The sequence below is a fragment of the Triticum aestivum genome, chromosome 3D (genome assembly GCF_018294505.1).
Source record: "Triticum aestivum cultivar Chinese Spring chromosome 3D, IWGSC CS RefSeq v2.1, whole genome shotgun sequence".
NCBI classification, from domain to species: domain Eukaryota; kingdom Viridiplantae; phylum Streptophyta; class Magnoliopsida; order Poales; family Poaceae; genus Triticum; species Triticum aestivum.
This window is the reverse complement of record NC_057802.1, coordinates 1,298,233-1,321,578: the sequence shown is the minus strand read 5'-3', so window position 1 is coordinate 1,321,578 and position 23,346 is coordinate 1,298,233. Positions and strand designations below refer to the sequence as shown.

Below are 23,346 nucleotides of genomic sequence, written 5' to 3'. Positions count from 1 at the left end.
TAAAAACAGAAAGAAAATAATGAACCTAGCGTAGAAGCAAATAAGAAGGCACTACTGGACCAACCCTGTATAGCGGCCGTTGAGGTGTGGCGTCCTTCTATCTCGCTACAAGTGATAAATAGACCCTCCAAGAAATAAATGCTAACAAACAGTTGGCTTGGGAGCGCCTATGTCTCGCCTGTTGTGAGCTGGTAGAACCGCTCGACTTAGGGCCAGCCTAAATGGCCCGCCATAGTTGGAAGCGATTGGTTTGCTTTGTCCTTTTTTTCATTTTGATATTTAATAAATTTTCAGAATGTTATAAATATACATATTTTTATAATTACTTTACTAAGTTTTCAAAAAAAAAGACTCACTATGCATTAAAATAGGCCACATAATGTACATAATTGTTCGTGTAATTTTTAAATAATCTTCATTTGATTAAAAAAACTGATCGTATTATAAAACGTACACGCATTTTGAAAGTATGTTCATGACATAAAAAAATGTTTATGCAATGTAAAAAATCGCATGATTTTGTAAAAATGTTTCGCACAATTTAAATAAAGTTTGTGACATTTTAAAAATGCTCATAACACTTCAAAAGTATCACACAGTTTTTAAAAATATTCATGACATTTTCAAAAAATACTCCATCCATGTTGAAAAAATGTCCACTTCATTTTGCCAATTATGAAGGTTCTAAGAGACAAGCAAATAGGAAAATTGGGTTTGAGAGCTTCTTGTAATCCCTTCAGGTCGAATCCAGATTGTGAATATTTGCTCATAATAAGAGGAGAGGCAGGAATGCGAAAGCGGTGTCATTTTCTACATTTTCATTAACATTTTTTTTAGAAATTGTGAGTTTTTTTGAAGTGTCATGATATTTTTTTTAATTGTATGACAAAAGTTAAACCGCACAAACAAACTTTCACATTCCATGAATATCTTTTTAATGCGTGGTGAACATTTTAAAAAAAACTATGTAAAGTAAATTCCAATGTAGATATACATTTAAAATGTGGAAAAACCACCCTCGCAAAAACCAGTAGAAAACTGACACAAAAATGAGAACATTTATACATGAGAAATCTTAAAACGAAAATGTAAAAATAGAAAGTAAAAACCCTAGCGTCGAAGCGAATAAAAGAAGATGCTACTGGACCGACAATGTATAGCATCGATTGAGGCGAGGCGTCCTTCTGTGCACTTGGGTTATGACAAGAGTCAGTCACCACCAAGACTCCTAATTGAGAAGTTCGTCGTTGCACACACGACAAAGACTGACGATGAAGGAAGATGCGCCGTCAAAATACACTGTGAGACGCTCCAGCAGCCCGCACAGTCCTCTTACTTCGTTGTCCTAGCCTGTGGCTGCAGATTCAACCGACAAGCATACCCGTAGATGCCATCGAATTTGAAGGTCTAAGACACCCCCCGGCCCCTCATGACGGCTGCCCAGCAACGCATGACCACGAGGCCAATCGCACGTCCGAGTGGAGGACCGGCTAAGTGGGACGCATAAGGCTGGTGTTGGCGCATGCGTAAGTTGCCACATGTAGATCACATCTCATCGTCGGCAGGTGCCGGAGCGGAGGCCTGTTGGAGCAGAGACCTCCTCAATGCCGCCTTCATTCACCGATGCATAGGGTTAGCCCGACCATTAGTTTTGTCGCAGCGAGGAGGTGAAGGAAGGACTGACGGCCAGGAACCATACATTCATGGACCCTAATAGCTGGCGAACGTTCGCCGTGATGCATGACATTTTCTTCAGAAACCGCCAGCATTTGATCTCGCGTCCAACTAAAACTGTGTGGAAAATTGCGTTTGTTTGCTATCCCAAACGGTCGTCAGTTAGTAAATTGCCCAATATTCATAAACTTACAAGTAGTAGTAGGCAGCATTATGAAGAATGGAATATTATTCTTGGCGTTACGCCTAGGCTATGTATGTATGAACTCCCTTGGCTTGGCTATGCCGGTGCGTTCCCATTAGGAACCCCGCGACGGCGTCACGTCACGGCTCGTCACACCGGGCCGTCGACCGACACGCGGGGCCAGGCACTGAGACGTCCCAGCCAGCTAGCCAGCGCGACCCTCGGTGCTTACTGCTTAGTCTAGTCTAAATCCTAATGCGAACCTTCCATTTACGAATTAATCAATCCTCTTTGCAGTTTGCTTGCTTTTGTGCCTCTCCCGACCCCCATCCCCTCCAACCCCACAACCAAACCAAACCAAACCAAACGCACGACACGCACGCCTCGAACCTTCCCCAGGCCAAGCGGCGGGGGTTCCGCGAACCGCGGAGGATGGGCGAGTACTGCGACCCGGCGGCGGCGGCGGTTGCGGAGGGGGAGCAGCCGGTCGCGGTGGCCGTGCTGCCGCTGCCCCCGGCGGCGAGGTACCAGTACGGCGACTACGACCGCTGCTCCACCAAGCAGGTCTTCGACAACCTCCACGGCAACATCTCCCTCGACCCCGTGAGCCACCGATTCGATTGCTTCCCCTTATCCTCTCCTCCCTCCCCTTCGCGTCCTGCTTGCTCTTGTTTTGTTGCGGCGGCTTGGTTGCCTTATCGCGGGATTGATTGGTTGGTCGGGTGCGGGGTTCCGCCCGGTGGTTTCGGCGAGCAATCCGTCGGTCTCGGGTTGGTCGGCGATTCGATTCGTTTCGGGCCTTCATCGCAGCGCTCGCTCCTCCGCGCCCGCGCCGCATTGCTTCCCCACCCCCCAATCTCTGATCTGCCCGCGCGCGGTCCGAGTTTTTTTTTTTTTCGAGCACTAGTATGCGTTTCCTTATGTCCGTTTGCTCGATCCTGCTGCGTTTCATCGTCGGGCGCCGCGATTTTAGTTCGTTTCCTTGTGCTCCACGACGGGGCCAAACAGCAACGACACCGCAAGTCCCCGTCCACCACATTATCTATCTGCTCCCAGTGCATTACTAGCAGTATCTGCGCCTGCGCAGTTTTTCCTCTTCAGATTTTAGCAAGTTTGTTTCTGTTGCTGTGGCGTATCAACTGCTTATTACTAGCTAGTATGAAGGAGTACTCCCCATGTGCCGTTCCGTTTTAAAATTGAATTGGTTGGCTGCGCCATGTGCCCGACAGATTTAAAATTCGGTGGACCTTTTCCACGCTTGCTTGTGCTAATGTATGACCTGTTTCTGTTTCCTCCACCGGAGAATGAGAATATTGTTGTTGCCTGACCTTAGTGAGGTCAACCTTGAGAGCGATGGGTATTATAATGGTTATTATTATGGGATTCATAATTAATAAACGTACGTTTTCATTGGCTTGTTTATATATTATTAGTGCTTGGGCTGTAACGTGCGTCCCCCTAGTAATGGAACACGGAGCATAGTACTAGTTTAGTGATGCACCAAAAGGACAGTTTCAGCAACTCACTTCATGGCTATTTTTGGCTTGGCTACTCTTTGTGCTTTATTGTACCACACTACAGTTACCACTGTCTGGTGTAGCTGCTGCTCTGCTTATGGCAATTCGTAACGTCCGTGCTAATGTGTTTGATCTATTGATCTCAACTAGTTTGTATTTAAGGTTATATATACTGGGCCTCTTTTACTTTCCACCATGGATAGCAGTAATCTGCACACTGTTTTAACATTTCAGCATTCTGAATTTCAATAACTCAGTTGTGAGCACTGGTATCCGATGGCACTAGCACTCGTCTATTTTCAGTGCTACAACTAATTAACATGATTTCATACTGCATATATGTATTTAAGTTATGCTGGGTCCCTTTTACTAGGTCGTATTTAAGTTATGCTGGGTCCCTTTTACTTTCCACCATGGGCAGTAGTAATCTGTAGACTGTTTTAGCATTTCAGTATCCTGAATTTGAGTAACTCAGTTCTGATGGCACTAGCATTGGACCATCTTCAGTCTTGCAACCAGTTAACAGGATCTCATACTGCACATATGTACATTCCTTTTATTTAAACTTAAATGTGTTCAACCACTGAGGATTCTGTTGGGAGTTCTCTGTGTCCTACAGTATTTAATGATCATGCATAACTTCCCTTGTCCTCTTGCTGTTGGCCAAGTGGTTTTCCATTTTAAGCTTCAGTGCTCTGCATGCGTTGCAAGTACAACCTGCACCTGCTGTTTCTTTTCATGAATAAATAGTTGCTTTATGTAACTTGGATGCGTGGTCAGTCATCAGTCAGTATATATGATCACACTAATTGTCTATTTCATATATATGGAAAAATAGTTCAACTTTTATTACTAATTTTCTCTATGTCTACTGAGAAATAGAGCTTTAGATAACTTCTACTCCCAACTATTCATCATCTGTAATAAGAGTCACTTTCTCTGATAATTTCTGTTCCTTAAGCTATTCACTTTTCTTAAATAATGACAATTACTTCCTCTGATGTGCAGTTGGCCCGTGAATTTGTGGATACAGAGGAATTTCAGAGGTGACTTGAGTTTTCCCAAATTATTGCTGCTCATTTGCCTATTTAACTTTCTAGATGGCCTAATTATGTGTTCATTTCATTGCATCATTTCATCCAGGTTGCGGGATCTGAAACAGCTTGGTGAGTTTTCTTCCCTTGCTAGAGAAACCATATTGGGAACTTTGCATTCTATCTTGCTGGGAGTGTCAGAAATCTAAATGGAGTCCCATATCCTTTGTTTGTTTGTGTGCTAGTGAACAGTGAAAGTGCACTGCTACTTAAATTTTGTCAGGCGACCGCAGACTTCTTTGTGCAACAGTGTTTACTGTATACTCCCTCCGTCTCGATTTACTTGTCGCGGAAATGGATGTATCTAGACATATTTTAGTTCTAGATGCATCCATTTCTGCGACAAGTAATTCCGGACGGAGGGAGTACGATTTAGATGATCTTAGAAAAAAAATCTAAAATGAAGTGTGCTGTGAGCTTCTTTTATTGGTAATCCAACTCTGATGAAATTTACAGTTCATTGATGTTTGTGTAACATGCTCTGTATGCTTTTCAGGCCTTACATATCTGGTGTTTCCCGGGGCTGTCCACACACGTTTTGAACATTCATTGGGTGTTTATAGACTTGCTGGGGAGGCTATGAACAATCTTCAGAAGTACCAGGTTTGTACCATGGAGCACTGTCTTGACTGATATATACTGGCAAGTGTCAGTTTACTTATAATGCAGAAGCTTATGCATTTTTTTTCACTCAACAGGGAAACGAGCTTGGCATTGACCGCATTGATGTGCAAACTGTGAAACTTGCAGGTTGGTGTTCTCAACCGTGGCTCAACAAGTTTTGCTTGTTAATGATCTTTGTGATAATTCTGTTCAGGTCTCTTACATGACATTGGACATGGCCCCTTCAGTCATCTGTTTGAGCATGAGTTTCTTCCTTGTGTTAATCCAGGATCAACATGGTGATTCTCTTTCCCAACTACAACATTTTGTTTTAGTTGTCAAGGTGCCACATGTGTGAGCATATTAACATTGCATGGTTAATGATTATTCATCCACTTATCTGTGTTTCCATATGCCTGTTAATCTGTTAAAGTTATCTGGAGATTTTGGTCTAACATTTTAATAAATAAAATCTCATTTGCTTATTCAGGTCCCATGAACATATGTCTGCACTGCTTCTGGACAGCATTGTCGATAAACACTCAATAGATATTGAACCTGATTATCTGAAAGTTATCAAGGTAAACTGCATTTCATATAAGAACTTGTGGTGGCACCAACTTAGTTATCATTCCAATTTTGAAGCGATAGAATTCAGTTAATTGTGCAACCTGCCATCTCTAGGTAGTACTGTTATAAAAATATGAAATGAAAAACCTGGAGCAGTCGGGCATGAAGTTCATTTGTAGGGTGCATAGCTTGTAATAGTACAGCACAGTGTGCTGTTCTAAAAAGTTATTAAATTCTTACCCTGCTCCTTCAAAAATTTCTGCAGGAAATGATAGTTGCAAGCTCTGACGTCTCCACAGCAGAAGTATGTATATTGTTCTCTCCTACTATTTTAATCACCCATTTCGAATGAAATAGATTGATTAAATGTAGATTGGTTCTTCACAGGGTGTGAAGGAGAAGCGTTTCCTTTACGACATTGTTGCTAATGGGCGCAACGGTATAGATGTTGACAAGTAAGGACCTTCTTTGTATCGTGCTTCCAAATTCCGTCTATAAGTCTACCATTGTCTCTACCATCATCTGGTTTTGGCATAACCTAGAGTAATGATGCAGGTTCGACTACATTGACCGTGATTGCAGAGCATGTGGTATTGGGAGCAATTTCCAGCACTGGAGGTATATTTTGCCATCAAACGTGCCAACTTTCTTTTGCCCAATTGCCCCTATGACCTAGTTGAGAATATGAACACAGGCATTCCAAGATCTGCACTGTTGGGCAAACTGACAATGCCAGATAATTACGTACATCCGCAATGGAAGTTTAGGAATGTTAACATAATTGAGGATATGATTATGATGATGAAAGAATGTCAGATACACTGTTGGCAACGTTTATGTCCTGACAAGAATGCCAATGTGATTTTGTGATCATGAGCATTTAGAGAGAACTTGTCCATCAGCATATCTTTGGCTAGATGTTGATCTAGATAATAAAATACGGAAAAGTAACGCGGAAAACTTAGATCCTGTTCTCTCACGATGTTTAACTTTCCCTTTGATAAGATAGTGCTGTCTTGGTATTGTTTTTCAGTACGTAAAAGTGTGTTTTCATATAATTAGCTGGTTCATACAGGGCCTTCTAAGATCAAACAGACATTATCTTTTCGAGCTTTTATGTGAGACATGCATTAATCATTGTGGCTGAACATTTGAAATAGTTGCACTGAAGGCGTTAAATTTGCGACTTGCCACCAAACTGAAGCTAATTGCTGTCTTGTCTTCTTTGGGGAAATTCACTTGAGGTCTTTTTAACATTTATTACCATGATAATTATCATACCATGTTCATTGCCATTGTTCATGCAGGCTTTTAGAAGGTATGCGAGTGATGGGTGATGAAATATGCTACCCTGCCAAAGATTGTAGGTCTACTATATAACAGTCATCTATTTCAATTTGACCCATTGCCATTGTTTTTTTTTCTGTAAGTATCTAATACGTGACTTGGTATACTCCACTTGGAATTACAGATCTGAGCATCCATAAATTGTTCACAACACGTGCTGATCTGCATCGGACTGTCTATACCCATGCCAAAGTAAAGGTACATGTTCTTAATACTCAGGGTTTTCCAACTCCAGCACAGTATTGCCTTATTTACATTACAACATATCATGGTTACATCAAGAGAACCCATAAGTCCATATGACTGTATTACATTACACTGAGACTTCCCGTCAACAGTGTTAACTGTTCTCATAATAGGGTATTGTAGATGATCATCATAGTTGGGTATTTAGAATTTTAGATGAAGCTCTTGAAGTTCCTGTGTTTAAATAAAAATGGTTATGCTGTCGTGATCTCATTTTTGGATGTCCTAAGTTGCTTTACCTCTTTATACTGCTAAATGTTTATGCGCCAAAAATCTGCACTCCTGTATATTGCCTTCTTGTTTTTGTATGTCCTTTAAGTTGCATCACCAGTTATAATGTTAGCTATTATGCCTGCAAAAACAAACACGTTGCCAGTTACTGTACATTGATTTCTTTCTCTATAAATGGAACTGTTTCTAACAGTCTTCAGTCGCCAGGCTGTTGAACTGATGCTTGTGGATGCGCTTGTTGAAGCAAATGAATACTTGGGAATATCTTTGCATGCAGATGATCCAGAGGACTTTTGGAAGGTTTGGTGTCAGATAATGTTATTTTTGTTACATTAATGTTTCTTTTGTTGGTCTATCCCTCTTACTTGTACAACTCTGGGATTTCCAGTTAGATGACACGATCGTCAAAAGCATCGAAACTGCTCCCAACGATGAACTGAAGAAAGCAAAGGAAATCATTCAGCGTATTCGCCGGAGAGAGCTCTACAAGGTAGCAGTTCTTTTCAGTTGTAATATCGTTCTATTATTTTGTCTGCTCTTCTATTACATGGTTCTCACAGCTATTTGTGCTGAATCTGTGGATCTTACGGTTGTGCACGTGCAATATTATTTGAATGTTTTTCAATGTGTAACTTGATATGACATGTAACATGAAATCCTATTGAGTGTTGCAAGCAACTATTACCATTTCTGCGTGTCGATTTAGTCAAGGCTTTGCGTATAGTGGTATTTGTGCGTCTTGGGTTGAGTTGGCAGATACGGTGACTGATTTGGCTTTATATGCGAGTTGGTGCCTTTTCAACCTAAGTAGGTGTTTAGGCGAGTGTAGTGCTGGATAGTTATAGAGACTGTGTCCACACATGTTATTACTAATTTTGTAGAAACATTTTAGTGGTGGAATAATTTGCCCATATCACACTAGATTACTCGACTTTTCAGACTCCAAGTAGAGTTTAATATTGTTCTGTACCATACTTACATCGTGAGCAGCATCCCATTTTACGTTGTGCCCTCACATATGTTGATTCAGTTAAATTTTCTTTCGTGTTGCAGTTCTGCAATCAATATTCTGTTCCAAAGGATAAACTGGACCATTTCAAGAATATAACTGCGCAAGACATAGTTTGCTCACAGGTTCATGTCTCCCCTCTTAACTCATTCGAGTTGGTTGCTAGTACCTGACCTCTCTGAAATTAACCATACAAGTTCTTTGTCTCTAATCTTCCCTGTCTTCAGATAACTTCAAAGGTGCTGCTGAAGGAGGAAGACGTGGCGGTCAGCAATGTGAAGATTGACTTGACGCGTGGGAAGGACAACCCGCTCGAAAGGTTTTTGATGCTTGTCCCACCCTGTTATTCATTTACGTGCACATTATGCGTGATCTTCCAAGTTCTGACCAGTTGCCTTTTTTCTCTTATGAACACATAATGGCGGGCATTCCGCAGCATCAAGTTCTTCAAGGTAACTACAATCTTCTTCACATGTAGGATATGTGTGGTGGTTATTATGCCTTGGCAATGGTCTAAGTAGAAGTGTTGTGACGCCAGGATTTCGGATGCGAAGAGAAGTTCCCGATCACGGACGAGCGCGTCAGCCACCTGCTGCCCGTGTGCAACCAGGACAGGATCGTGAGGGTGTACGCCAAGAAGCCGGATCTGGTAAGTGAAGAAGAAAACATGCAGGCAGTTGCTACTAGCGCGCACAGACACGCTGTTTCCATTGCGATTGAATAATAATAACATGAAAAAAAAACTTTGGTGGTGGGTCGCAGGTGGAGGCGGTGTCGGAGGCGTTTGAGAACCTGCAGCTTCGGATGTACGGGGAGAAGACGCAGGTGCACGACACGCCCACCAAGAAGAAGCGCAGGTTCAACTAGCTCTAGCTGCGGCATACCACAGGCAGGCAGAGTAGGAAACCAAACAAACGACATGGAGGGTGGACATATACATATATACTTACTACTACTAGAGTCAGTTGGTTTTAGCTAGGAAAGTCAGTCGGTCGGTCTGCGTAGGGAAGGGAAGGACGACACACTCACTGGTGAAGTGAATTGTACAGTTTTGATGGCCGCAAACGGGGGAAATTTTATATGTAGGTGCTGACTGACACACATGGTGGCTTGGCTGCCGGGTGCATGCATGGTGCCTTGTGATTTGGCCATGCACTCCCTCCCCCGTATCCGTGTGCTTACCTTACCACCTACTCTATATGCATGATGATGATGATGATGATGATGATGACACTGCTACCAGTTACGGAATGGTGAATATATATCACACACATAGAATCCCTTTAGTTGAGAGGCTTATTTTTTCTTCTTCTGTTTGAATTTGAAAGAAATTTGATCCTCTGCCATCAAACACCCCGTATCGTCTGTACAAAGTTCCATCTCACCGTTCCAATTCTCCTTTCGAGATTCCAGGATAATTTATACTCCTTATGTAAAGAAATATAAGAGCGTTTAGATCACTACTTTAGTGATCTAAATTTTCTTATATTTGTTTACGGGGGTGAGAAGTATCTTAAGTTCGATTGACCCTTCCCCGACCCTCTCGTCGCCCGAGCCGGGCGACTCGGGGGAAACCTTGCTCGTCGGTGGCCTGCCCCCACCTCCCTCCCACCCCGTGTCGCCGTCGTCAGAGGGCTGGCCGGCAAAGCCGCGCTGTGCCCTGGGATGGTGGCGGCGGGGCTGCTTCTCTTCCCCTCGCCCCTGCCGTCCACTCCGCCCCCTTCCCCAGATCCGGACCCTGGCGGCCTCCACCGGTGGCAAGGGCGGCCTCCACCGGCGCGTTGGCTGATTGGGTCGCATCCCACGGTTGCGGTTCCTCTGCTGCAGTCTGCCCCGGATGGGATCTGGGGCCACCCCTGCCGGTCACGGTACTCCCCGTCCGTCCTTCGTGATGGTCGGGTGCGCTCAACTCGCTGCGGCTCCCCACCCCCGCTCCCCAACCCTCCCCATCCCCTGGTTCGGCTTCGGGTCGACTTCTTCGGGAGGCGGCCATGAAGGTGCCCGGTTTGCCCGACGGCATCTGCCCCCTGTAGCGCGCCGGGATGTTTGGTTGCCCGTGAGTCCTCTTCACCACCCACCCACCCCCGGCAGGGGCGGCTTCGGCCCGGCAACCATGGACCTGCGCCCCTCCTGTGTTTGTGGCCAGCCGGAGCGGATTCGGATCCAACGCGCCTTGGAAGTTGCACTCTTTCCGGCTTCTTCAGTTTGTTGACTCCTTGGCATCTCCGCACCACCATCACCCTGCTGGCGCCCTTGGTAATAATTCTCATCAAAACCGATTATAACCATCTTATCTAGATTTCTTACTAAAGAAATAGTACTAGTCATTTAATGTTTCAAAAATATTAAGGATCTCCTTATTTATAATTGTCTTATCTAGTATTTTTACTAGTAAGTAATAGTAATCACTTAATGTTTCCAAAACAAAGATGTTACCGGGCGCCAGCAGGGTGAATTAATGTTTCTCATCAAAACGCGCCTTAATGTTTCTCATCTACACTATTTAAAAATACTAGTCATTTAGTGTACTAGACAATTATAAATAAGGAGATCCTTAATATTTTGGAAACATTAACCGATTACTATTATTTGACTAAATCTTGCATGTAAACAAACTCCTAGGTTCTCCTTTTCTTGGAAACACCTCATAACTTTATTCATACTCGCAACCATTACAGTACAGTGCTTTGGATTCAAGATGCAAAATCATACAAAGTAACTCATAGAACCAAGAATTACAAGGAGGCCTCTTGGATACATCTTCCAGACGGTATCAATCTTTGCAAGACGAAAATTATCAGTAGTTCAATAAAAGGATTGCAATTGGACTAGAGTTGTGATATCGCCACTCATTCACCTGGACAAACTTGATCACCAATAAAGGTTACTGAACCATAGTATGCTTCCTATGAAACCAACTATGAGCCTAAAACCAGTCTGGTTCCAAGCAAGCGATCGGGTAGTTTAATCCCTATCGCCCCCTTTAATCTCTCACTGAATGCAGTTAACCTCGATCCTTGGCCATCGGGTTAGCCCCAATTCATTGTCTTGGCCATCGGGTTACCGTATGCTTACCCTTACCATCTATATGCATGATGATGATGACATCGCTACCAGTTACGGAATGGTGAATATATATCACACACATAGAATCCCTTAGAGATGCCAAGCTTCTTTTTTCTCCTGTTTGAATTTGATGAAGGAACTTTGTTCACTCCGATTATATGTTGATGTGTATCCTCTGCCGTGCAACAACGCATCGTTTATGTGCTGTCTCTTGGGACTGTTTCATAGAGAAACCATGTATGTTGTATGTTGCTACTATTATGAATGAATACATGGTTCTTCTTCTTCTAAAAAAAGGGAAGGATTGGGCCAAGTTCACCTTCTTCTTCTTAAAAAAAAAGTTCAACTCCTTGCTAGAGCAGTCCCAGGGGATTGGTCAAGTGCTCCAAACTATAAGTATATATAACATAACGTAAGAAAGCTATCACAAGCCGACTTTAGCTCAGTTGGTAGAGCGGAGGACTGTAGTGTTGCAGATTAATCCTTAGGTCGCTGGTTCGAATCCGGCAAGTCGGAATTTCCTTTTTTTTGTTGCTAAATTCAATTGCGGATTTGTTTTTTTAGAGAATTTATTATCTACTCATCAGAATATTCTTCTGCTAATAAATGGTCCTGGTATGGACACATCTTCCAAAAATGATGCTCAGTATATATTTTTGTGTGTGGCAGCTCTCATCGATGAGAAATAATTATGTCTCTTCTAACTCACACACCGTTGGATTTTACGTGAAGATTCGTGGGTTTTTTTTTGGTTAATCAAATAGTGTAGGAGTTGGATGAGAATTTGTTATTTCTCGTCTAGATGAGAAATAGCAAATCCAATATATTTTTTTGACTTGTGAAAATAACTCCTTTTCAGCCAGGTAAAAGGGGACTGACTCCCATTTTTATTCATCATGGAAAAGATTCAATCGACAAAAGAAAAAGAAAGGTGCAACACATAACTCCTCAATTCCCGCTACTAAAAAAGAATAATCAAAATCACACTTCGGCCGGATCAAATCTATCTATGCGGGCTTTCAACCATCACACATCGCAGGCTTCTTTCTACCCTGGGTACACTGATCAATCGATGGCCCCGGGTTGGTCTACTTCTGCTACTCCAGAGCCTTCAGGACCTCCTCGCCCATTCGCTTACACCCGACCAATGTCTGCAACCAAACAGAAGAACAACATGACCACGTAAGCTTCGAAAAAAGAGCACTCGCAAAAAAAAATGTTCCGAAAAAAGAGGAAGTGTGAGATGTTCGAAAAGCAGTGCTTGCAATATTGAACATGACTATCAATCATTCCAGGAGAACTACAGACTCTGCTAAGTGAATGAAGGTTTTATTATTTGCTTCGCAGCAGACACAAAGTAGCTTTAGTAGGCATTGAACTTCTTCGACGTAAATGTAGCAATGACATCCATTGGTAAATGTTGCATAAACTGATCCTTACCGTTCCTGGAGAATATATGTCCCCTGTTCGGAACCCATTGTCCAGTGTCTCCGTAACCGCGGTTTCGATCCTCTTGGCAGCATTTTCAGCACCGAGGCCATATTTCAGTAGCATCGCGGTACTAAGAATTGTAGCTAGCGGGTTTGCCATGTCCTGCACTCAACAAACAGTAGGAGGAATCAGAATTTCAAACAGAGTCGCACACTAAAGCAGCTAACGGGGTTGCCTTGTCCTGCACACAAAATCTGTTCTCAAAGTACAAGCTATATCAACCAACCTGCCCAGCAATGTCAGGGGCAGAGCCATGGATAGGTTCGAATAGACCCGGTCCCTGCAAAGAAAAAGAAGATCCTTAAGCACTTTCTCCCAGCATTTTCAGCAGAAAAATATGAGTGTTTGCAAGCACTTTAATGCCATTTGAGAGGACATTGGAGGGTCTCTATTACCGATTCACCAACACTAGCAGATGGGAGCATTCCAATGCTTCCTGTGATCATGGATGCTTCGTCCGACAATATGTCACCATAACTATTGTTCGTCACAATTGTGTCAAACTGTGATGATGCAGGGAATTCAGTAGGTCAGCACATGCTCATCCTGCTCGAATCAGCATGAAATAAATTACATACAAAGAAACAAACCTGTTTAGGGTTCCTAACAAGCTGCATTGAAGCATTATCAACATACATGTGTGAGAGCTCAACGTCAGGGAATTCAGAAGCTATTGCAGTTACCCTCTTCCTCCAAAGCATAGATGCCTAAAACAATATTTGATCAAAATGTTATATTAGCTATGTGAAATAAAAGTACTCGTAACTACAAGCTTATACTCTGAAGAGGGTTCTAGAGTCAGCAAAATGAAAGATCATAATCGTTATATCCAACTAGATATCCAAGATAGTTGTATAAACATTAAATATCATGGTGTTCCTCAATATAACTCCCATTGATCAGTTCCAATTTCCATACAAGTCATACAAATCAAGAACATGTTTGGGGTTTATATATACTTAAGTACCTCAAGAACATTCGCTTTGTCCACCGAGCATAGTTTCCCTCCTCTCTTGCGGGCAACCTCAAATGCAACACGTGCAATACAATCAATCTGGGGATAGAGTCGTTTATAAAAAAATAGTTCTCAAGTAATGCACTATTCAGTAAAAGTCGTATCAAACAATAGTTCTTAATTCAATTACACATTCTTCACGAAAACACATCTTGGCATCATCATAGGACATTCACGCAATTTATCATGGGGGTGGTCTGAAATGTCTGAGGAACCTCAGAAACTGAATATATTTCAGTGTTGAAGCCAATTTCCTCTCCCTTGTCATTGGTACCAAAACCCCTAGGTTGTCCGAAGTAAATCCCTGCCACGCAGAGCAGTAGAAATTTCAAGTTTCATCAGAATGCACCTGGAAATGCGTAAATCAGCAAGAAAAGAGGGGCAACCAGTAACGATCAATGACTCATCATGATCTAGTCAACGATACCTCCAGTAAGCTCTCTGACAACCATGATGTCAACTCCTTCAGCCACCTCTTTCTTCAAAGTAGATGCATCTACTAACTACAAAAAGTATCAGGTCAGAGGGGTTATTCTTAGCATATAACCTGTAAGAACTTGAAACATACAAGTCCATCCATCTCAAATCTTGCAGCTACGACTGACTACATTTGCTAGTATTTTGCTGTTTTGTTGAACTATGTACCGCTGGCTTATGCTGAAATGCAGTGAAACTAAAACGAGATACAGGGTATACCTGCGGCAACACCGTGGCTGGCCGCAGATTGGCAAACACGCCAAGCCCGGCACGGATGTTGAGCAGCCCGGTCCGGGCTTGAGATGCTTCTCATTGCTGTCCCACTTATACCTGCAACCGCATCATCAACATCCAATTACTTACTGAAACTGAAAGTCACACAGGTGCACATCACGACTTCTGAACCAACTACTGCCAGATCGTTTCCACTCACCCTCCTATCGCGCCGAGCAGGATGGCGTCGGAGGCCCGCGCCGCCGCGAGCGTCTCGTCGGGGAGCGGCACCCCGACGGCGTCCAGCGCCGCGCCGCCCATCAGCATCTCCCGGAACCGGAGCTCCACGCCTGCGCCCGCAAGCAAACAAATTGGGGTCACCCGTCGCCCGTCTAGCTAGCACTCGGAGCTCAAAGCAATGGACGGCGTAGGGTTCAGCTAAGCTTGCCTTCCTTGGCGCCGGCGACGGAGAGGACGTCCTTGGCGACGGCGACCACCTCCGGGCCGACGCCGTCGCCCGGGAGGAGCGTAATGCTGTAGCTCCGGGCCGCGGCCGAGCACCGGAACGTCGCCGTCGCATGCCGGGGCCGCGCCGCCGCGCCGGCGCTCCGCCGGCCGGAAAAGCTTAGGGTTTTGAGCGGAGTAGCTTGGAGCTGAGTCATCATCGTGCTTGGCATCGTCGTCTCATGGGCCTCGGCTGGATGTGATATACATACATCCTGTCGGTGGAGTTGGGCCCAAGTTTACCTCCAGGGCCCGTTTGATTTTAAAAGGTTTGAATGCTAACAAGAAACAGGATTCAATCCCTAAAAAAAAGGGATTCAAAAGGTTTGCGTATTTTTCTTTCAAATCATGGATTTATTATGAATTTTTCATATATTATTTGTTCCATTTGTAATATTTCTTTTGAGGGATCCATTTGTAATATTTAATCACACAATTCCATTTTCTTAATTAAGATTCATTTGCGCCTACACTTTAGAAGATAATTTTTGTGGCGGGCTCTAGCGGTTTCTACCAACAAACAAATTGAATGACGCAAAGTGTATTTTTTTTCCTTCCTAAGATTCATCTGGATAGAATCTATCAGACTCTAGCCTGTTGGATACAGTTTACGTGCATTTTTTCCTATTTTCCGGTGCTCTTGGAATGTTGCGAATAAAAGGAAGCCTTAGTGTAGGAAATGAATCCGTCTGGTGATCTATAACTAGTGTTGACACGGTGTCTTTTAGCATGTATGTCTAATCATTTATGGAGAGGCCTAGTGTTTATTTATAAAATGATGATATACCAATAGATGATTCAAAGCAATTATCAGGAATAAGAGCAACAAAAAATTTCACGTACCTATTCCTTTTCAGGTTATGGAGCTTCTTCTCCTCTTGACCCCCAAAGAAAAGAAAAGAAATAAAACTATTTACACGGGAAAGCTCCCAACAAGCAAAAAAAGAACGAGAAATCTTTTTGGGTTTTCTTTTAATTACTACTACAAGCATGGAAACTAGACTAGCTAAAAGCTACAACTAATTTTTTTTCGGTTTTTCTTAAGGTTTTTCAAACACACAAGAAGAAAACTTAAAAGAAAATAAACTAGCATGGATGGTACAATGAAAAAGTATGAGCACCGACAACTAGAATGAGTGTGTAAACATGAATGTAATGTCGGTGAGAAATACGTACTCCCCCAAGCTTAGGCTTTTGGCCTAAGTAGGTCTATGCCCATGGATCAAAGTTGTAGCTGTGGGGTCGTACTGAGGAGCATCCTTGGGATGCCACTGGTTGACGATCTCCTCCGGATTCCACTGGTAAACAGACTGACGGTGAGGATCCAGTGGTGGCTCCGGCTCGGGCTCTGGAGCTGATGTTGGGTTCCGGTAGGCATGGATGGACTCCGACAGAACAAGGTACTTGCCTGTAGATAAATTGAACAAAGAAGGAGCAGGCAAAGTAATAGTCTCAAAGTAATTTTTATCAAATATCAGTCTATAGTTAAGCATTATTTTCTTATTCTTAACAATAAAATCATGTGCTACCATACTCTTATAGTCTAGAAAAACAGAAGGCAACAATTTTTCTTCTTTCACATAATGCCTAATAGGTATGTTAAAGTGTGCAGCGAGGCGCGAAGCGAAGATACCTCCCAAGATGGGGCCCTTCGTACGGTTCAGATTTAATCGCTTAGCAATAATAGCGCCTAGACTAAAAGTGTTATCACGAAACAAAGCATGGCAGAAAATAACAATATCAGGGGCACTAAGGTTTCCACAGTTTCCACGACCAATTAAGCATCTACTAGCAAATATCGGAAAGTAACGTAGAACAGGAAAGTGTATGCTAGTGATTCGTGCATCGGAAACTTTCCTCGTTTTCCCTACAGCAATCATATCAATAAATCCTTCCACATCTTTACGATGTGGTTCCTCTATGCTGCCCTCAAAGGGTATTTTGCAAACCCGACAAAATTCTCTAAGTGGCATCTCCTTAACCTCATCATATAAATGAAACTCCACCATTGGTGATGATTTCTTAGCATGGAAATGAAATTTTTGCACAAAAATATTAGTGAGTAGGAGATACTGTTCGCGCTGGTCGCGGATGAAGTCGGTGAGGCCTGCATTCTCAGCCAAGTGAATAAAAATCTTCATAAATTCCCGCGGCCTTCAAGAACTCATCACAAGGCCATTCACACGGTCGAACCTCCGCAGTACGAGGGAGATTATACCTAGGCCTCTTATCCTCTTCACTTTGCTTGTCCTTCGAGCTTCGGCTCAAGGAGCCTCGCAAAAATCTCTTCGTCACTCTCTGAAAATTTCTGAAATTTTTAGTAACTCAAAATAAAAGTGAACCAAACTCAGCAAGATTGATAGCAACTACTCCCACAAGTGCCTAGAAACTATATCATGCATTAGAACTACTTGGGACCATATAAATTTGACATGCAAGCTCAAGAACAGGGTCGCCTTAGCAGCAAAATTTTGCAATGGATAAAGCACTAGAACAAAAACTAATTGGACCATTGGAGGAGTCACATACCGAAGAACAATCCCCCAAAACAGTTTTGTGAATGGAGCTATGAGCAAGGAGATCGAAAATCGCAGCAAGATGAGCTAGAACTCGTGCTTGAGCTAGTTGGTGATTTTTTTGGGAGGAAGAAGGAGTGTGTGGGTGCAGGAATAAGTGGAGGGGGGCCACCAGGGGCCCACGAGGCAGGGGGCGCGCCCAGGGGGTGGGCGCGCCCTGGACCCTCGTGGCCAGGTGCTTGCTCCCCCTGATGTGTTCTCAGTGCCAGATATTCTCAAATATTCTAGAAAAAATCATATTTCATTTTCGGGGCATTTGAAGAACTTTTATTTTCGGGGTATTTTTATTGCACGGATAAATCAGACAACAGACAGAAAATACTATTTTGCTTTATTTAATCTAAATAACAGAAAGTAAAAGGAGGGTGCAGAAAGTTGTGCTTTCTAACTTCATCCATCTCATGCTCATCAAAAGGAATCCACTAACAAAGTTGATCAAGCCTTGTTAACAAACTCTTTCCAAATAACATGAAATTGGAGAAATTTCGAATAACATTAGGTTACCTCAACGGGGATATGCACGTCCCCAACAATAATAATATCATATTTCTTTTTGACAGTAGGAAGAGGACATTCAAAACCTCCAATAGTGATAGTTGGAATTTTTCCAATAGAATTGATACTGTGGACTTGAGGTTGTTTCCTCGGAAAGTGTACCGTATGCTCATTACCATTACCATGAAAAGTGACATTGCCTTTGTTGCAATCAATAACAGCCCCTGCAGTATTCAAAAAGGGTCTACCAAGGATAATCGACATACTATCGTCCTCGGGAATATCAAGAATAACAAAGTCTGTTAAAATAGTAACGTTTGCAACCACAACAGGCACATCCTCACAAATACCGACAGGTATAGCAGTTGATTTATCAGCCATTTGCAAAGATGTTTCAGTAGGTGTCAACTTATTCAAATCAAGTCTACGATATAAAGAGAGAGGCATAACACTAACACCGGCTCCGAAATCACATAAAGCAGTTTTAACATAGTTTCTTTTAATGGAGCATGGTATAGTTGGTACTCCTGGATCTCCTAGTTTCTTTGGTATTCCACCTTTAAAAGTATAATTAGCAAGCATGGTGGAAATTTCAGCATCAGGTATCTTTCTCTTATTTGTAACAATTTCTTTCATATACTTAGCATAAGGATTCATTTTAAGCATATCAGTCAAACGCATACGCAAAAAGATAGGTCTAATCATTTCAGCAAAGCACTCAAAATCCTGATCATCCTTTTTCTTGGATGGTTTAGGAGGAAAAGGCATGGGTTTCTGAACCCATGGTTCCCTTTCTTTACCGTGCTTCCTAGCAACAAAGTCTCTCTTATCATAATGTTGATTCTTTGATTGTGGGTTATCAAGATCAACAGCAGGTTCAATCTCTACATCATAGTTATTGCTAGGTTGAGCATCATCATTAACATTGTCACTAGGTTCATGTTCATTAGCAGATTGTGTTTCAGCATCAGAAATAGAAATATCATTGGGATTCTCAGGTGTATCAATAACAGGTTCACTAGAAGCATGCAAAGTCCTATCATTTTTCCTCTTCTTCCTTTTAGAAGGACTAGGTGCATCAACATTAGTTCTCTGAGAATCCTGCTCAATTCTCTTAGGGTGGCCCTCAGGATACAAAGGTTCCTGAGTCCTTTTACCCGTTCTAGTCGCAACTCTAACAGCATTATCGTTTCCCTTATTATTTAATTCATTGAGTAAATCATTTTGAGCCTTAAGTACTTGTTCTACTTGAGTGGTAACCATAGAAGCATGTTTACTAATGAGTTTAAGTTCACCTTTAACTCTAGACATATAATCACTCAAGTGTTCAATCATATAAGCATTGCGTTGCAATTGTCTACCAACATAAGCATTGAAGTTTTCTTGTTTGACAATAAAATTATCAAACTCATCTAAGCATTGGCTAGCAGACTTATAACGAGGAATATCACCTTCATCAAATCTATAGAGAGAATTTACCTTTACTACCTGTGTCGGGTTATCAAGACCGTGTATTTCTTCAACAGGTGGCAAATTAAGACCATGTATTTCTTCAATAGGAGGCAGATTCTTAACATTTTCAGCTTTAATACCTTTCTCTTTCATAGATTTCTTTGCCTCTTGCATATCTTCAGGACTGAGAAATAGAATACCCCTTTTCTTCGGAGTTGGCTTAGGAGTTGGTTCAGGAAGTGTCCAATTATTTTCATTAGTCAACATATTATTCAATAATAATTTAGCTTGATCAACTGTTCTTTCCCTGAAAACACAACCAGCACAACTATCAAGGTGGTCTCTGGAAGCATCGGTTAGTCCATTATAAAAGATATCAAGTATTTCATTTTTCTTGAGAGGATGATCAGGCAAAGCATTAAGTAATTGGAGAAGCCTCCCCAAGCTTGTGGGAGACTCTCTTCTTCAATTTGCACAAAATTATATATTTCTCTTAAGGTAGCTTGTTTCTTATGAGCGGGGAAATATTTAGCAGAGAAGTAATAAATCATATCCTGGGGACTACGCACACAACCAGGATCAAGAGAATTAAATCATGTCTTAGCATCACCCTTTAATGAGAACGGAAATAATTTGAGGATATAGTAGTAGCGGGTTTTCTCATCATTAGTGAATAGGGTGGCTATATCATTCAATTTAGTAAGATGTGCCACAATAGTTTCAGATTCATAGCCATAAAAAGGATCAGATTCAACCAAAGTAATTATCTCAGGGTCGACAGAGAAATCATAATCCTTATTAGTAACACAGATAGGTGAAGTAGCAAAAGCATGGTCATATTTCATTCTAGCATTCAAAGACTTTTCTTTCGGCTTAACTAATAATTTCTTAAGATCATTCCTATCATTGCAAGCAAGAAAGTCTCTAACAGTTTCTTCATCCATAACATAACCCTCAGGCACAACATGCAATTCATATCTAGGGGGATAATCTTCATCATCACTTCCATCAATATTATCAGTTTCAATAATTTCATTCTCTCTAGCCCTAGCAAGTTGTTCATCAAGAAATTCACCTAGTGGCACAGTATTATCAAGCATAGAAGTAGTTGCATCATAAGCATCATGCATAGGAGAAGTGGCATCATCAATAACATGCGACATATCAGAATTAATAGCAGAAGCAGGTTTAGGTGTCGCAAGTTTACTCAAAACAGAAGGAGAATCAAGTGCAGAGCTAGATGGCAGTTCCTTACCTCCCCTCGTAGTTGAGGGATAAATCTTGGTTTTATCGTCTTTCAAGTTCCTCATAGTGATCATCAGATATAAATCCCAAGTGACTCAAATAATAAAGCTATGCTCCCCGGCAACGGCGCCAGAAAATAGTCTTGATAACCCACAAGTATAGGGGATCGCAACAGTTTTCGAGGGTAGAGTATTCAACCCAAATTTATTGATTCGACACAAGGGGAGCCAAAGAATATTCTCAAGTATTAGCAGTTGAGTTGTCAATTCAACCACACCTGGATAACTTAGTATCTACAGCAAAGTATTTAGTAGCAAAGTAGTATGGAAGTAACGGTAACGGTGGCAAAAGTAACAGTAGCAGTTTTGTAGTAATTATAACAATGGCAACGGAAAAGTAACTAAGCAAAGATCAATATGTGAAAAGCTCGTAGGCATTGGATTGGTGATGGATGATTATGTCGGATGTGGTTCATCATGTAACAGTTATAACATAGGGTGACACAGAACTAGTTCCAATTCATCAATGTAATGTAGGCATGTATTCCGAATATAGTCATCCGTGCTTATGGAAAAGAACTTGCATGACATCTTTTGTCCTACCCTCCCGTGGCAGCGGGGTCCTATTGGAAACTAAGGGATATTAAGGCCTCCTTTTAATAAAGTACCGGACCAAAGCATTAACACTTAGTGAATACATGAACTCCTCAAACTACGGTCATCACCGGGAGTGGTCCCGATTATTGTCACTTCGGGGTTGCCAGATCATAACACATAGTAGGTGACTATTGACTTGCAAGATAGGATCAAGACCTCACATATATTCATAAAAACATAATAGGTTCAGATATGAAATCATGGCACTCGGTCCCTAGTGACAAGCATTAAGCATAGCAAAGTCATAGCAACATCATCTCAGAACATAATGGATACTAGGGATCAAACCCTAACAAAACTAACTCGATTACATGGTAAATCTCATCCAACCCATCACCGTCCAGCAAGCCTATGATGGAATTACTCACGCACGGCGGTGAGCATCATGAAATTGGTGATGGAGGATGGTTGATGATGACGACGGCGACGGATTCCCCTCTCGGAGCCCCGAACGGACTCCAGATCAGCCCTCCCGAGAGAGTTTAGGGCTTGGCGGCGGCTCTGTATCGTAAAACGCGATGAATGCTTCTCTCTGATTTTTTTCTCCCCGAACGTGAATATATGGAGTTGGAGTTGAGGTCGGTGGAGCACCAGGGGGCCCACGAGGCAGGGGGCGCGCCTCCCACCCCCATGGACAGGGTGTGGGCCCCCTGGTCTTGATTCTTTCGCCAGTATTTTTTATAAATTCCAAAATTATTCTCTGTGAAGTTTCAGGTCATTCCGAGAACTTTTATTTCTGCACAAAAATAACACCATGGCAATTCTGCTGAAAACAGCGTCAGTCCGGGTTAGTTCCATCCAAATCATGCAAGTTAGAGTCCAAAACAAGGGCAAAAGTGTTTGGAAAAGTAGATACGATGGAGACATATCAAAGGTTGATCGCAAGTTCACATCAGGCACATGTCACTTTCTTGGATGATCTCTTGTCTGTTGGTCTTCAAAGAAGAAGAACTGTGTATCACTCTCCAGAGCTGAATCTGAATATATTGCTGTTAGATCTTGCTCGCTCAGCTTCTCTGGATGAAGCAAACTCTCAAGGACTATGGCATCAACATGAAGCATGTGCCACTTTACTGCGATAATGAGAGCACCATCAAGATTGCTCACAATCCAGTTCAGCACTCGAAGACAAAACACATTCAAATCCGTCATCATTTTCTCAGGGATCATGTGTTGAAGGAAGACATTGATATCATTCACGTCAACACTGAAGAGCAATTGGCAGATATCTTCACAAAGCCCTTGGATGAGAAAAGGTTTTGCAAGCTGCGATGTGAGCTAAATATTTTAGAATCCTCAAATATCATATGAATGGACACACATCCTAACGCTTATGCATGTTGATGACTTAGATGTGCAACACACAAAGTAACGTATATCTTCAATTCATGAAGACTTACCCTCTAAGCGTGAATACATTAATGCGGAATTTGACCTCGGAGCGCCACGATAATTTGACTTCAGAGCGCCACGATCATGTGCCGCTTGTTCGCCATTGACGAACTTCCATTGAGACATATGACTCTTAATTTGTATTGTCATTTGTTAGTAGTTAGGATGAACTGCCTTTTTAGTAGCTAGGACTGTAACACTATCAATTTGGTACTGTCATTTGTTTAGTAGCTAGGACTGAAACCGTGTTAATTTTTTAATGTCATTTTAGGATTGGAACTATGTTAAT

General features: G+C 42.2%; 1 protein-coding gene, 1 non-coding gene and 1 pseudogene across 2 annotated transcripts; 2 read left to right on the top strand and 1 right to left on the bottom strand.

Moving 5' to 3' along the window:
* The first annotated feature begins 2,130 nt into the window (after window positions 1–2,130).
* Window positions 2,131–9,761, top strand: LOC123076725 (deoxynucleoside triphosphate triphosphohydrolase SAMHD1 homolog). The gene is made up of 19 exons (XM_044498841.1): window positions 2,131–2,461; window positions 4,384–4,421; window positions 4,519–4,541; window positions 4,966–5,072; window positions 5,168–5,219; window positions 5,287–5,371; window positions 5,563–5,653; window positions 5,908–5,946; window positions 6,030–6,097; window positions 6,198–6,260; window positions 6,950–7,005; window positions 7,114–7,187; window positions 7,674–7,766; window positions 7,855–7,956; window positions 8,520–8,600; window positions 8,703–8,794; window positions 8,912–8,927; window positions 9,014–9,124; window positions 9,238–9,761. The coding sequence occupies exons 1-19, from the start codon at window positions 2,291–2,293 to the stop codon at window positions 9,340–9,342; spliced, it is 1,467 nt and encodes a 488-aa protein (XP_044354776.1). The 5' UTR covers window positions 2,131–2,290; the 3' UTR covers window positions 9,343–9,761.
* A 2,211-nt stretch (window positions 9,762–11,972) lies between these two features.
* On the top strand, window positions 11,973–12,057 carry TRNAY-GUA (transfer RNA tyrosine (anticodon GUA)). Its single transcript is given in 2 exon segments — window positions 11,973–12,009; window positions 12,022–12,057. It is a non-coding gene; the product is annotated as a tRNA-Tyr (tRNA).
* Window positions 12,058–12,399: 342 nt separating this feature from the next.
* On the bottom strand, window positions 12,400–15,431 carry LOC123073544 (3-isopropylmalate dehydrogenase 2, chloroplastic-like; annotated as a pseudogene).
* Between the last annotated feature and the right edge of the window lie 7,915 nt (window positions 15,432–23,346).